The following is a 14,332-nucleotide window of genomic DNA, read 5'->3' on the forward strand; positions in this document are numbered from 1 at the left end:
CTGGCAAACATCACAGTGAGTCAGTGTCAGTGAACCTATAACACAGTCAGTGACTGTGTTATAGGTTCACTCACTGTGGTGTTTACCAGTCAAGAACTGTCTGTCACACAGTTGTGTTGCAGAACTTCCTGGTTCACCGTGATTGTTTTAGCACCAGCAGCACCACCACCACCTGGGGTACAAATGAAATTACAAAATTTCTGTATTGCAGGCCAAACGTTTTAAGTCATTTTGGTCATCGTGCATCCGGTCACGGTGTCTGTCCTGAGGGGAAGATAATACTACACTGTTTTTTTTTTTTTGTGCAGAAGGGTATTTTTTAACTTACTGTGTGTGCTCAGTTGTGCTGCACTGCAGTGAGTGTGTGGCACTGGCGGGCGGCTGTGGCCTAGCTCGGGTCTCTCGTCTCTCCCCAGTGCAGTCTCCATCTCCACTGTCTGTGACCTGTCCTGCTGCTGTGTGAGCCGAGTATGTCGGTGACGGTCTACTCTCCCCCTGCAACACAGCCTGTCAGTGTCTGTCTCACTGTGTGTGTGTGAGGGGGGGGACGACGACGAACCCTTTCAGATTACATACAGCGAGAATCTCCTGTTTACTCAGCGGCCTCTGTAATAGGAAGTCCCATCTCCTGGGCCGGCATTGGACCAATGTTCTGTCTATCATAGAAGCCGGTCCAAGAGGCGGGACTTTGTATTAAAGAGGCCGCCGTGTAAACAGGAAATTCTCGCTGTACGTAATCTGATGTCGCTCAACCCGCCCCCCTCCCTGAGATGGGTATTGATCATGGCAATGGGGAGGTTGCAGATGGGCCTTAATCATGCTGCATTAATGGGCAATTTTGAGGCTGCAGATGGGCATTGATTAGGCTGCATTGATGGGCACTGACCCTTATTTTGCTTCAAAGTTCTTTAAAATGTAATTTTTTTTCCCTGAAACATCCCTCTTAAAATGAAGGTGCACGTTTTATACGCCTGTGCATGTTATATGCCGATACATATGGTACTTTAAATTATAAAATAAGTTTCAGTTAAGGTTCTTCATGTATTAGTCCAATGTTTTAAACGGAAGTCTAAATGTTCTGTCCAAAAGCACTTGTGCTCTGTTATTAACCACCACCTTCCACAGTATGCACTCACCAAAAAGTAGTGATAAATAAGCCTAACCTAAATCCTTAATCTGTTTTAGACATAACATTTATACTTTAGTACGTTGGACTCGTACATGACGTACCTTAACTGGAACTTGTTTTTAGAATTTACAGTATTTTTGTAAGCACTATTGATAATATACATTACGTTTTTGATACACGTTGGTAAAGTTCTAACCAAAAGGGTTAGCGCAGCTTCTTATTTTCTATAAATTACGATACCATTTCCACTATTGGTGGTAAATTGTAGTTGCAGAACACCCCACATGTTGATTAAGCTTTTTTGACCTTGGTTTACAAACTTTTTTGTGCACCGGTAGCACATATCACACATTACACATTTTAAAGTAGTTGTAAAGGTTCCCGTTAAAAAAAATAAACAGATCAGAGTGGCCCCGATCCTCCTGTTCAAGAGTCCCACGGCGGCTCTCTCGGCTTCTCCCCGCATTGGATAACCCTCCTCTGGAAAGCTCTCTCCCGAGTGGGTTACCTTGCGGGCGCGCTCCCGTGTCATACACTCAGCGTCTATAGCTGCCGAGACCCCATGCATAGGATGCATTAAGGTGAAAAAACACAAAGGTTTACAACCTCTTTAATCTTAACTTATAGCCAAATCTAAATGATCCCATGCTAGAGAGCATTCTTTCGTTTATCAAGTGAAGACTCGGCCTTAAAACAGCGCAGCACTGAATTCTCCAGAGCTATGATCTCTGCACTGAAAACTGCTGATCTGTGCTTTTTCTCACCCGTTCCAACTAGTCCTTTTTAAACTTGCTTTTTTACAGTTTAGGTATGAAAATAAAAAGAACATATGTCGAGTTGGACATCAAATTTGCTTTAGAAAATTTTTCATCCTAAAGACCTATAACATCCTCTCCATTTTCCTTATGTTGACTTTATATATAATTCCCACGATCTCCTGAGGCAAGATTGCGCAGCACTGTGTGGAAATGCAGACTTCACGCCTTAAAAATTGTTTTGTGCATCTTCTATTCCTAAGATGTACATATCTCTACATGTAAAGCTTCCTGTAACCTGCCAGGGTAAGGCTTTCTATAATTTATTTCTGTATGATTCCAGGCGCATAAAATTAGACTGCAGAGTGAGACTCTGATGTAACTGGGGATTCTCAGTCTACAGAATCTTAGGATTAGGTGTTCCAGAACACTGTTGACCAAGGGTATGTTTTTTTGTGAGCATGGTAAACAAAACTCTTAAATAGCTAGGCTGTGTAAACTGCTTGCATTTCTTAAAAAAGAAAAAGAAATTTAGGTTTACTATAGTGTGCCTTTTCAAGTGCATCAAAACCCAAAAACAAAAATGTCATATATTGCAGTTAGATGTGGTGGTTGCATTTTTCTGTTTTCAGGGGCATTTCTCCACTTATTTTTACCTGCCAATCCTTGTGAAATAAAGTTTCTGTCCATGGGTGTCTATGCGTGCTCTTCCTGTTTGTGTCTGTGAAGGAAACCATGGCTGTCATCCATGTTGGCCTTTGTTCATCTCCAATACATGAAGGTTGATGGGATTAGTAGTTTAAAATAAAGATTAGCTACTACGCCCATCGTTGCATCTCAAGCCTCTCAACCACTTTCACTGCAGCAACTGATAGACCAAGCTAGATTACCTAAACTTATCTCTGATCAATGTGAGCAACCTAACTCGCCAAATATGGCTCTGGAAATCCAGCTGGCCATTAAACGCTTAGCTAACCATAAAACTTATGGACCGGATGGTTATCCTGCTAATTTTCTTTATCGTTACATCACGGGACACAGAGCGGCATTCATTACTATATGGGTTATATGGAGTACCTTCAGGTGTAGACACTGGCAATCTTCAAACAGGAAATGCCCCTCCCTATATTACCCCCTCCCATAGGAGGAGTACCTCAGTTTTTACGCCAGTGTCTTAGGTGTTAGTCATGGTTTAGCTTGCCTCCGCATCCTTGGGATTAGGTGAGCTACCGGTTCTGTCCAAAAAAGCCTGCGCGCTAAAGTGGTCAGTAACCGAACCCCAAACCCTTGGGGTATAGCCCATAATGCTTTCTTTTTAAGAGAGCTGGACCCTGGGCCCAGAACTTAGAAAACCTTTGGGGCGCCTAATGTTTTCTGTTTGCCAGGGTGCTGTATGGGCCCAGGACAGTGGATCCTTCATGGAAGAAGAAGGTTCCCAGGGCCTGAAGGTCTAGACATCCCCACGGAGATGGGGGAAGATTGGACCTCTTGCTTGGCAAAGTCCTGCGGCATGGAGCAGGTAAGTAAGGGGAAAAACCTGCGGGGCTTGGCTCTTAGCAAGTTTTTTCTGGGAGGTCACAGGGGACATGCCTAAGGTTATGCATTGCATCTGGCAAACCAGTCACATATCATGAAGATAGGATGGCTCTATATGTTATATTTCCCCATAAAAAGTGACCTCCCTGGTAGTGTTGGAAAAGCTGTGAGTGGGGCCTTTTATGTACAAGTGTATGTGTGTGTCAGAGAGCTATGCTTACCTGCAAGCCTCCAGGCGATGCTCTATCCAGTCCTCTCCCTCATGCCTGCAAGGCAGGCAAAACGCTGACCTCCTCGTGTGTTCCAGGCCTGCGGCTGCAGGAACAGAGAGGCCCTTCCTCCCAACCCCCCCCCCCGTCGGCGGGCGCGCGCGCGGTGCGCGTGCACGTGTTATAGACGCATTTGGCGCCGTTTTAGCTGGGGGGGAAGGGCGGGTCAGTGGTTTAAAGGAAGGGGCGGCCCTTCCTTAGATGCCACAGCTCATTCATTTCTCTGGCTTAAGGGAGGAAGGACTGGAGTGAAGCACGGGGCGCTGAGGACACACAGTGGCCAGAAAGAATACTACAGTCTTCAGAAGATTGTGGTTTAGCCTAGGAATAGGCTGGTTTTCTTTTCCATCTCATAGTCTTTTCTTTGGCAATACTACTCAGGGGGATAGAATGTTTTTTCTTGCCTAGATTGAAAAAAAAAAAAAAAGAAGAAAGGTTTTTCTTTGAAAAAAAAAAAAAAAAAAAAAAAAGTGTCATCTAGGGTAGAGGAAACATTTTTTTTTTATTCCCCAAACAGGTGTTTGGGCATTTAACTATTATAAGTCCCAGGTACCAATAAGTAGCAGGTGTACCTCGGTATTGTACCATGGCATCAAGATCAGAGGGTACAAAAGGTGGGGATTCCCCCGCAGAATCTGAGGTCTCGGATAGAGCTATGCCGCTGCTTTCCCCACAGGGAGCCTTTGGGCCATCGGGGTCTGGGGCTAGAGCTGACGCGAGTCAACCCAACCCTAAGGTGGTCACGGAGGAGGTGTTACTCGCCTCTTTAAATGAGATGCGGAGAAGCATGGGAGAAATGATAGCCGCAGCCATGCGGGGTAGTAAGCGGAATAGATCTCCGTCACCCGTGCGCGGACCCTCGGAAGAGGAGGTCCTTTCCTCTGGGGAATTGGACCTCTTGGACAGAGACCAAGTAGGTTCAGGGATCGAAGATCCGGATACAGAGGAGTCTGGGGCAGTCTCCCTGAGGGAGAGCTGGTGGATTCAGGGCTTGACGGACTTGGTCCATAAGGCATTCAACCTGCCTGTACCAGATCTCCAGGTATCGACGGTTTCAGCTTTGGGCTCACTGAGGGCGCCTCAAAGCAGTGCTGTGTTTCCGATCCATCCTCTATTGGAGGAAGTCTTGTTCCAAGAGTGGAACAAACCAGACAAGGTTTTCTTTCCACCTAAGAAATTTTCTGTCTTATATCCTATGGAAGAAAAGTTTTCCAAGAGATGGGCTTCTCCTGCAGTAGACGCAGCCATCTCATGTGTTAACAAATCGTTAACATGTCCTGTAGAAAACGTACAGGTTTTCAAAGATCCAGTTGATAGACGCTTGGAAGCCCTACTTAAGAACTCCTTCACTCCTGCAGGGGCAGTAGTACAGCCAGCCGTGGCTGCGATTGGAGTCGCTCAAGCTTTATCGGATCAATTTAAGCAAATGCTTGAACTTATTCCTGCCGAGCAGGCAGAAGAATTTTCGGATGTCCCTAAGGCCATATGTTTTACGGTAGACGCAATCAAGGATTCTATCCAACAAGCGTCACGTTTATCATTATCCCTTATCCATATGAGAAGACTCTTATGGTTAAAAAGCTGGGAGGCTGAGCCCCCATGCAAGAAGCTCCTGGCAGGGTTTCCCTTCCATGGAGGACGGCTCTTCGGAGAGGACTTAGATAAATACATTCAGATCATTTCAAGCGGCAAGAGTACTCTCTTGCCAACTAAGAAGAGGGTTCAGGGACCTGCGTTTAAACGACAGTCCTCCCCTGGGCAGGGGCCCTCTAATGCCAAGCAGTATCGACGGCCTCCTGCAAGAACAAACTTCGGCTTCAACAGCAGATCACAAGGACAGGCTGTTAGGGGCAAGAGGCAGTGGTTTCGCAAGCCAGCAAAACCAGCCCCCAAGTCTACCTCATGAAGGGGCGCCCCCACCCACGAAGGTGGGGGGAAGGCTGCGACTCTTTTCGGAGATTTGGGAAGCCAGCATTCCCGACGAGTGGGTACGGTCTTCCGTGGCCACAGGCTACAAGCTAGAATTCCTAAGGTTTCCTCCTCCTCATTTCCAGGAGTCGAGGATTCCAAACGATCTGGAGAAAGGAGCCGCATTAAGGTCGGCTCTAGATCATCTACTTTCCCAGGAAGTAATAGTAGAGGTACCAGTCCTGGAACAGGGGCTGGGTTTCTACTCCAACCTATTCATCATCCTAAAGCCCAATGGAGATGTCAGGCCAATTTTAGACCTAAAGATGGTAAATGCATACTTAAAAGTCCGCTCATTTCGGATGGAATCCGTGCGGTCAGCAGCTGCCACACTCCAAAAAGACGACTTCATGGCGTCCATAGACATAAAGGATGCCTACCTTCATGTTCCAATTTATCAGCCACATCAAAGATATCTACGCTTTATGGTGGCTTCGCGTCATTTCCAATTCGTGGCGCTTCCCTTCGGGTTGGCTACGGCCCCCCGGGTGTTCACGAAGGTTCTAGCTCCAATCCTAGCCAAGCTAAGGATCCAAGGGGTCACGATCCTAGCATACCTGGACGACCTCCTAGTCATAGACCACTCGTCTCCCGGCTTGGAACGAGCAGTGGCCCTCACGGTCCAATACCTCGAGAGGTTCGGCTGGGTCCTAAATCGAGAAAAGTCAGCATTCCAGCCCACAAGGCAGTTGGAATATCTCGGCATGAGATTAGACACGGAACAACAAGGGGTGTTCCTACCTCTGAGGAAGGTCAAAGCCATCAAGGAATTAATCCTACTGGTTCTAAGCAAGAAAGAACCGACTATTCGCCTATGTATGAGATTACTAGGCAAGATGGTGGCTACTTTCGAGGCGGTGCCATACGCCCAGAGCCACACTCGCATCCTGCAGGCAGCCATCCTGTCAGCATGGAGCAGACGGCCACAGGCCTTGGATATCCCGTTGCCTCTCTCATCAAGAGTCCGGCAAAGTCTGTGTTGGTGGTTAGACCCTCAGAATCTACTGAAGGGAAAATCTTTCAGCCCAGTGGCTTGGAAGATAGTGACCACAGACGCCAGCCTGACGGGCTGGGGAGCGATTGTGGATGGTTCCACTCGCCAAGGTATTTGGGCAAAGCCAGAGAAGCTTTTACCCATCAACATCTTGGAGCTCAGAGCTGTTCGACTAGCCCTCAGGGCTTGGACGTCGAAATTGCAGGGGCTCCCGGTGAGAATTCAATCAGACAATGCCACGGCAGTGGCATACATAAATCACCAAGGGGGGACCAGGAGTCAGGCCGCTCAGAGAGAAGTGAGCTTGATTCTCCTATGGGCAGAGGCTCATGTGCCCTGCATATCGGCAATATTCATTCCCGGAGTGGACAACTTTCAGGCGGACTTCTTAAGCCGCCAGACTCTATGGCCGGGGGAATGGTCTCTGCATCCACAAGTCTTCAAGCACTCTGCCAAAGATGGGGAGTGCCGGACGTGGATATCATGGCATCGAGACTCAACAAGAAGCTAGACAGGTTCATGTCCCGCTCAAGGGATCCGATGGCCTGCGGAACCGATGCTCTGGTTTGCCCTTGGCATCAGTTCAAGCTTCTTTATGCGTTTCCCCCGCTCCAGTTACTACCCCGCCTGCTGCGCAGGATCCGGGTGGAGCACATACCAGTTATCCTGGTAGCTCCAGCATGGCCCAGAAGGGCTTGGTACTCACTAATCCTAAGGATGGTAGTGGGAAACCCTTGGACTCTGCCTCTAAGGCCAGACCTGCTATCGCAAGGTCCGATCCTCCACCCTGCCTTACGGCATCTAAATTTGACGGCCTGGAAGCTGAATCCTTGATTCTCAGGGGTAGAGGTCTGTCTCAGAAAGTAATCTCTACCCTAATCAGAGCCAGGAAACCGGTCTCTAGGGTGATTTATCACAGGGTCTGGAAGGCCTATATAGGCTGGTGCGAGTCCAAGCTATGGCTTCCTCGCAAGTTCACCATAGATAGAGTTTTAAGTTTTCTCCAGCTAGGAGTGGATAAAGGATTGGCATTAAGCACAATCAAAGGACAGATTTCTGCCCTGTCAGTGTGGTTTCAGCGGCCGCTGGCCACCCACTCGCTGGTTAAGACCTTCCTTCAAGGGGTCTTACGTATTAAACCTCCAGTTAAATCCCCGCTTTGTCCGTGGGATTTAAATCTTGTTCTGTCGAGTTTACAGAAACAACCGTTTGAGCCGTTGGCTGAAGTTCCTTTGGTTCTACTGACAAGGAAGTTGGTGTTTTTGGTTGCCATAGTTTCCGCAAGAAGAGTTTCGGAACTGGCAGCCTTATCCTGTAAGGAACCATATCTTATATTTCATAAGGACAAGGTCGTTCTCCGCCCTCATCCTTCCTTCTTACCGAAGGTCATATCCAGTTTTCATTTGAACCAGGATTTGGTATTACCATCCTTCTTCCCTAAACCTACTTCCAGAAAGGAAGGGTTGCTGCATACCTTGGATATTGTCAGGGCCATGAAGGCCTATCTTAAAGCTACAGAGAAGATCCGGAAAACAGATGTGCTGTTTATTCTACCGGATGGGCCCAAGAAGGGGCAGGCAGCTGCAAAGTCCACCATTTCTAGGTGGATTAAGCAATTGATCACTCAGGCCTACGGCTTGAAAGGGTTGCCTCCTCCAGTATCATTAAAGGCTCATTCTACTAGAGCCATGGGCGCCTCCTGGGCAGCACACCACCAGATCTCTATGGCTCAAGTTTGCAAGGCGGCAACCTGGTCTTCTGTCCACACGTTTACAAAATTCTACAAGTTGGACGTAAGAAGGAATACTGATACTGCCTTCGGGCAGGCAGTGCTGCAGGCTGCAGTTTGAGACCCTCGGATTCCGGGGGCTCCTCTTTTTTTGAGTTAAATTTAAAATTTAAGATTATTTTTCTCAAATAAGTTGGATTTATTATGATTGAGTATATCTCTAAATTAAATCCTTTTGTCTTGGAGATGTTCTCCCTCCCCTCATTGTAAGCATTGCTTTGGGACATCCCATATAGTAATGAATGCCGCTCTGTGTCCCGTGATGTAACGATAAAGAAAAAGAGATTTTTAATACAGCTTACCTGTAAAATCTTTTTCTTGGAGTACATCACGGGACACAGAGCTCCCACCCCTCTTTTGAGGACCATTTTGGGAGGCATACTGCTTGCTACAAAACTGAGGTACTCCTCCTATGGGAGGGGGTAATATAGGGAGGGGCATTTCCTGTTTGAAGATTGCCAGTGTCTACACCTGAAGGTACTCCATATAACCCATATAGTAATGAATGCCGCTCTGTGTCCCGTGATGTACTCCAAGAAAAAGATTTTACAGGTAAGCTGTATTAAAAATCTCTTTTTTACAAACTCCTATCTGTGTAAAACATCTCATGAATCTTTATAACTCCATTCTTGACCATAATACGCCATATCCATAGTTTAATGAAGCATGCACCACCTTAATTTTAAAATCAGGGGGAAAAAATACAGAATTTGTTGCTATTGACCGGCCCATATCATTACTCAGTAGGGACTGTGAATTGTTGGCTAAAATCATGTCCACCAAACCCACATTGTTTACCCCTCACCAGTTGGGCTTCCTTCTCAATGAACACTATACTATAGGCATCAGAACTTTAATTGCAGCTACAGTCCAGGCTAAACATCTCTAATCACCCTCTCGTTTATTTTGGGCCTTGATGCCGAGAAGGCCTTTTGATAAAATTGACCGGTCACTCCTGATTCACATTTTTTCATCTAGGGCTTTTGGAGACATAATTTCTTGCTTAATGCGATATGTATCATAATCCCTGCACGGAGCTTATTAATAACCAACTTTCTTCTTTAATATCAATGTCCCAAGGCACCAGGTAAGGATGCCCCCTTTCTCCCATTTATTTTTAAATTCGCACTACATTCCCTCTTTTGTCTTCTAGAATCCCAAACCACTTTCCAAGTTATAACCATATGCCATAAAACTGTTAGTCGCTGCTTTTGGGGACGACCATCTCCTATACATTTCCCACCAAAAATCCTCCCTTCCCAGTATGTCTTTTAAAATCATTTGGTCTAAATGAGCAAAGGCACGCTATTTAACTATTAATCTCTACCCCTTTTTTGGTATAAGAGAAACCTTTTTTTACCTTTGGAGTAGCCATACCCATCCTCTATAAGATGTTCCAAGAATTCACCTCAGGCAGCAGGAGAGCAATAAGTCTACGTACCTTGGAACAACCTTTGTGTAATAGAGGCCTCAATTTTCCTAATTCTAGTATAACTTGGCATATTTAACTAAATAAGGGATTGGATTCATGGCACATTGATGTATATAAAGAACTCCTTCCCACCGAGGCGTCGGCAAACCCCCCTTTATACTTTACATGGTTGGCATGGTATAAAATACGTACACATTGCATGCATCTCTCTCTTCCCCCTGTGGAACACCTCTGATCTCATGTAGTCCTCTGGACTTCCTACCCTTAAACAATGGCACCATGCAGGTCTTTGTTTTATAGCGATTTGGTGGATGTTAATAAGCAACCTCTCCCCTCTTATATTGCCCTAGAGAAATTTCCATACTTAACCTCTAACCCATTGCTTTTCCTAAAAGTGAAATCCTACATTGTCTCTACTATTTAGAAATGTTCTCAATGATTGGTAAGTTCATTGAACACACTTTTTTTAGGCTATCCAAACCCAGATAAAAATAAATAAATATCTCCACCACTGGACTATACCTCCACTATGCCTAGTCTTACAAATTGGACCAAGAATTTCCCACAATTTTCAAGTTGACACCCTTTTAAAATCATTGTTTATCTTGGAGAACAATCAAAGAGATAGTATACCCAGAGATGATTCTTGTGCTTTTCCATCATTCTTGTATGTCTCCACATTGACAAGGAGATATACAAGGGGGTGGCTTTAGATATACTTTAACCTGTCTTCCTGACAGCCCTCTTTAGGGCTGAGCAGCAGTTGATATCATTTATCCAGTTTCCTGTGAGCCCAGCTTGTCATTGACACTCCCTGAGAATGCGTTGCTATGAAGCCTGGGCTCCACAGTACTCCAGGACGGACTGGTGTTCACAATGTCATTATGGTAAGCTGCTCAAACCAGGAAGGATGCCAATCCCTTACCAAATCTTTTGCCAAAGAAGGATCTGGAAATGAATCAGACTGGCTAGTAGGCTTCAGGGAAAAATTACTGGAAAAATGTAAAAAAAAATAATCTGGGGCTAGGTTTGTTTGCAGTTGTGGGTGTAGTTCTGCTTTAAGGGAGGCAGACTGTGCTGTCAGTTGGTGTAAATGTTTTATTTATTTTTAAGCTGCATTGTATTGCTAAAGGAATGATATTTCTTGTGGAAACCTTATTTCTGATTAAAATGGTTAACTAAAATTTGTGTGGTTGACAATCTTTCATCCTATTTCATTTTATGGAATTCCCATTAAAAATTGGCATATGGCAGTTCTGATGTGGATGTGCAAATCTGGGGTATCTTAATTGATTTCGACCTCTGAAATTCTTGCTGACTCAATAGAAAACGCCACAGTTCAAAACACAGCCGAAAAATATATTTTGCCGGTGTCACCCAGGACTGATTTAAAATTTCCTCTTATCTTCTATGTGCAGGTTTGTCAGTGACTTCAGCGCAAGTAAATCCTCAAAGTTCCGTGACCCGAAAGACAGATGCTGGGGGAGAAGAAGCATTGCGGAGCAAGCATGGGATGGCACTGGATGTCGGGAACCACTCTGGAACAAAATGTGCTTGTAAGTGTCTTTTATAATTTGGAGTGTCTTGCGAAAAGACTGGAACACAAAGACCTCCCTTCCATAGCGGGCCGGTAAACTTAAGCAGAAAGTGCAGTAACCCATAGCAAGTATTCTGCAGTTATTTTTCCCCCAATTTTTTAACACTGTATTGCTATGGGTAGTTACACTGTGCAAAGATTGTTGCTCCTGCAGAGCCTCTTTAAATTGTCTTAAATGTGCATGTACAAGAGCCTGCATTTTCGCTTTTGGGCCTCATGCACACGAACGTACTACAGCATAAGCCAGTGTGAGGGCTGTGTATACCTGCATGGGGAACCAAGATATTTCGTGCATCCCTGTGCAAGCAGTTCCGATCGTGTCAGTTGGGATGCAGCGCCTGCATGAAAACGGCCACTGCTCCATTATTTGATAAGCTGTGTAAGTGCATGGCCCCAAATGCAGTCTCACTTTGTACAATTGACCTGATCACCAGGAATGATAGTGGGGGTAAATTTTTCCCCAATTTTTGTACAAAGTTATTAATAGTGAGACAAAGTTAAGGAGGGGAATGACAGTGAAGAAAGAAGGGGCAGGGCTGAGGGCAGGCAAGCAGAGCAGTTTGGGAAGCTAAAATGCGATGGCTCATCATAAAGACAAATATGGAGGTGGTAACGTCCTTTGGGCCAGTTGTGGGCCCAGCAGGGCTTCCCCTTCGTCAGCAAAGATGAACATATTCCATAGTCTCCAGATCTTGGTGTACTTTTCCTGTTTATGTTGCATTAATATCAAATCTTCCGTTTGGTTGATTCCTTCCACATTTTGAAGCTAACTGATAGTAGGGGAATGTGGGTTTTTCCAATTCAAGGGCATACAGGATTTGGCGGCATTTTACAGGTGACGTATTACGGACCTTTTAAAGATTTTTCTCTGAGATGAACGACACATGCAATAAGAAAAAAGCTGGGTCGTCTGGGATTTCAAAATATATGAATTCCTTAGTAATCCTCTGAACACCTCTCAAAAAGTGTTCTGTTTTAGGACCAGAAAATGTGAAGTGTCCCCTTTTCCTCGAGCAGTGATCTGTGATGGTAGGGTAGAATTTATATAAAAGGTATAGCGTACGGTATCAACTCATTTGAATTTTGTAATTGATTTCCTGGGTATTAGTGCAAATGGACGATTTAGGAGCGGACCTCCTAATGTTTTGTTTTTGCCTTATCGAGTGAGTGCACCGTAGATCTGTTTCCCAGTGCTTCAGACAGAGTAGATCAATAGGAGATGTTCAGTAGGAGAGATCACCAAGTTGTAGCTTTTGGAGAAGACAAAGGGGTTCCTTTCTCAAAGTAGTATTCTTCAAAGTGGTCAAATTGTGACTTAAGCCTCTCTAGGGTTTGGTAGAGAAAGTAGATAGTGGTGCAACTTCAGAGCGATCCAGAAGGTAAGGCGAAAGGGGCCTGTATCTGCTAATAAGGATGCAATGGAAAGCCACCTGCCATCCGACAGGAAGTGAGACGCTGGGTGACTGGTTTAAAGCAAGTTCCAGAATTGCTGATCTTGTAAGCCTGGCAGAAATTGGGGGTGCCCCAATACTGGTAATATGGGATAATCTTGTGTGGATAGAGAGGCTTGTAAGAAAAGTTGCAAGCAGATACGCAAGCTGGGTACTATCAAGGGTTTTCGTTTTAATGCACGTAACGGGTCACAACAGCACTAAGGAGGCTCCCTGTAGTGTAATATCTGTTTCGGCTTGCCCCTGTATGGTTTGGGTAGTGCTAGTTGGCGACAGGGAATGCGAGGGCGTTTGTGCCCAGATAAACTTTAGAAAAAGGGAATGGACCAGTTTTAAAGAAAATAGGGGGGTGTATCAATCAGTAGAGCTTGAAAGAGTTAAAGATATTTTGGTAGAATGCACATCTTAGGGTTACATCTACAAAGCAGTAGTGCAAACCCCGATGCCAAGTCTCTAGTAGTGAACAGGTTTTGGCCAGGAGGAGGAGGGGGTGGGGTTTAATCCCTTCTCCATACATTCTGGTAATACTATAATGCAAACAAGTGCTTTTCCTTAACTAGTATCATAAATATTGTTTTAGAAAATTGTATTCACAAGCAGATCTGTAGTATAGGCTTTTCAGGACAGTTTTTCCCTCTAGGTAAGTCCCCTGGAGGCCGGTTCTTCTATTCTGTAACCAAGAGCAACCAATTCAGACATGGCTATAGTGCTCTGTTTTTCTGGGCCCACTGATGAAGGTTTCACCTTCAAAACAGGTGTGGGTATAGGAGAACAGAGCACTGTAGCAGTGTCTGACTTGGTTGCCTTTGGTCACAGAATAGGAGAGCCGGCCTTCAGCAGACTTGGCTGGAAGGACTAGCAGTTCTGATAAGCCTATATTGCAGGTCTGCTTTTGAGTACAACAATGTTCTTATACAGTAAATATTTGTGATACAGTAGGTGTTTGTGATATTGTGCTTTTAGCACGACAGCGTCGCGCTGATACTCGGCGACATGGTGCCGAGATCTCGCCGACACCTCGCACTCACTGGAATAGTGACAGCACATCCCAGCAAGCGCGTCATAGAAGCGACGGGAGATCCGACTTGGATTCCCGCCAATTCTACACGTGTGCGGCGTTTGTTATGAATCCTGAGGGGGAAGTCCCCGCCGGATTTTAAATAAAAATCCGGCATGGGTCCCCCCTCAGGAGCATACCGGGCCCTTAGGTCTGTTATGGGTTGTAAGGAGAGCCCCCCCTATGCCGAAAAAAACGGCGTAGGGGGTCCCCCTACAAGCCATACCAGACCCGTATCCAAAGCACGCTACCCGGCCAGCCAGGAAGGGAGTGGGGACGAGCGAGCACCCCCCCCCTCCTGAGCCGTACCAGGCTGCATGCCCTCAACATGGGGGGGTTGGGTGCTCTGGGGCAG

General features: G+C 45.7%; 1 protein-coding gene across 3 annotated transcripts in view; it reads left to right on the forward strand.

Annotated features, from left to right (window-relative positions):
* ATAD2B (ATPase family AAA domain containing 2B) overlaps nt 1-14,332 on the forward strand; it is a 202,656-nt gene that overhangs the window by 154,508 nt on the left and 33,816 nt on the right. For all 3 annotated transcript variants that reach the window (XM_040348522.1, XM_040348524.1, XM_040348523.1), the window contains exon 24: nt 11,291-11,428. In XM_040348522.1, coding sequence (XP_040204456.1) covers nt 11,291-11,428 — 138 coding nt within the window. The remainder of the gene's footprint in view (nt 1-11,290; nt 11,429-14,332) is intronic.

Source organism: Rana temporaria, chromosome 4, assembly GCF_905171775.1.
Source record: "Rana temporaria chromosome 4, aRanTem1.1, whole genome shotgun sequence".
Lineage (NCBI taxonomy): Eukaryota > Metazoa > Chordata > Amphibia > Anura > Ranidae > Rana > Rana temporaria.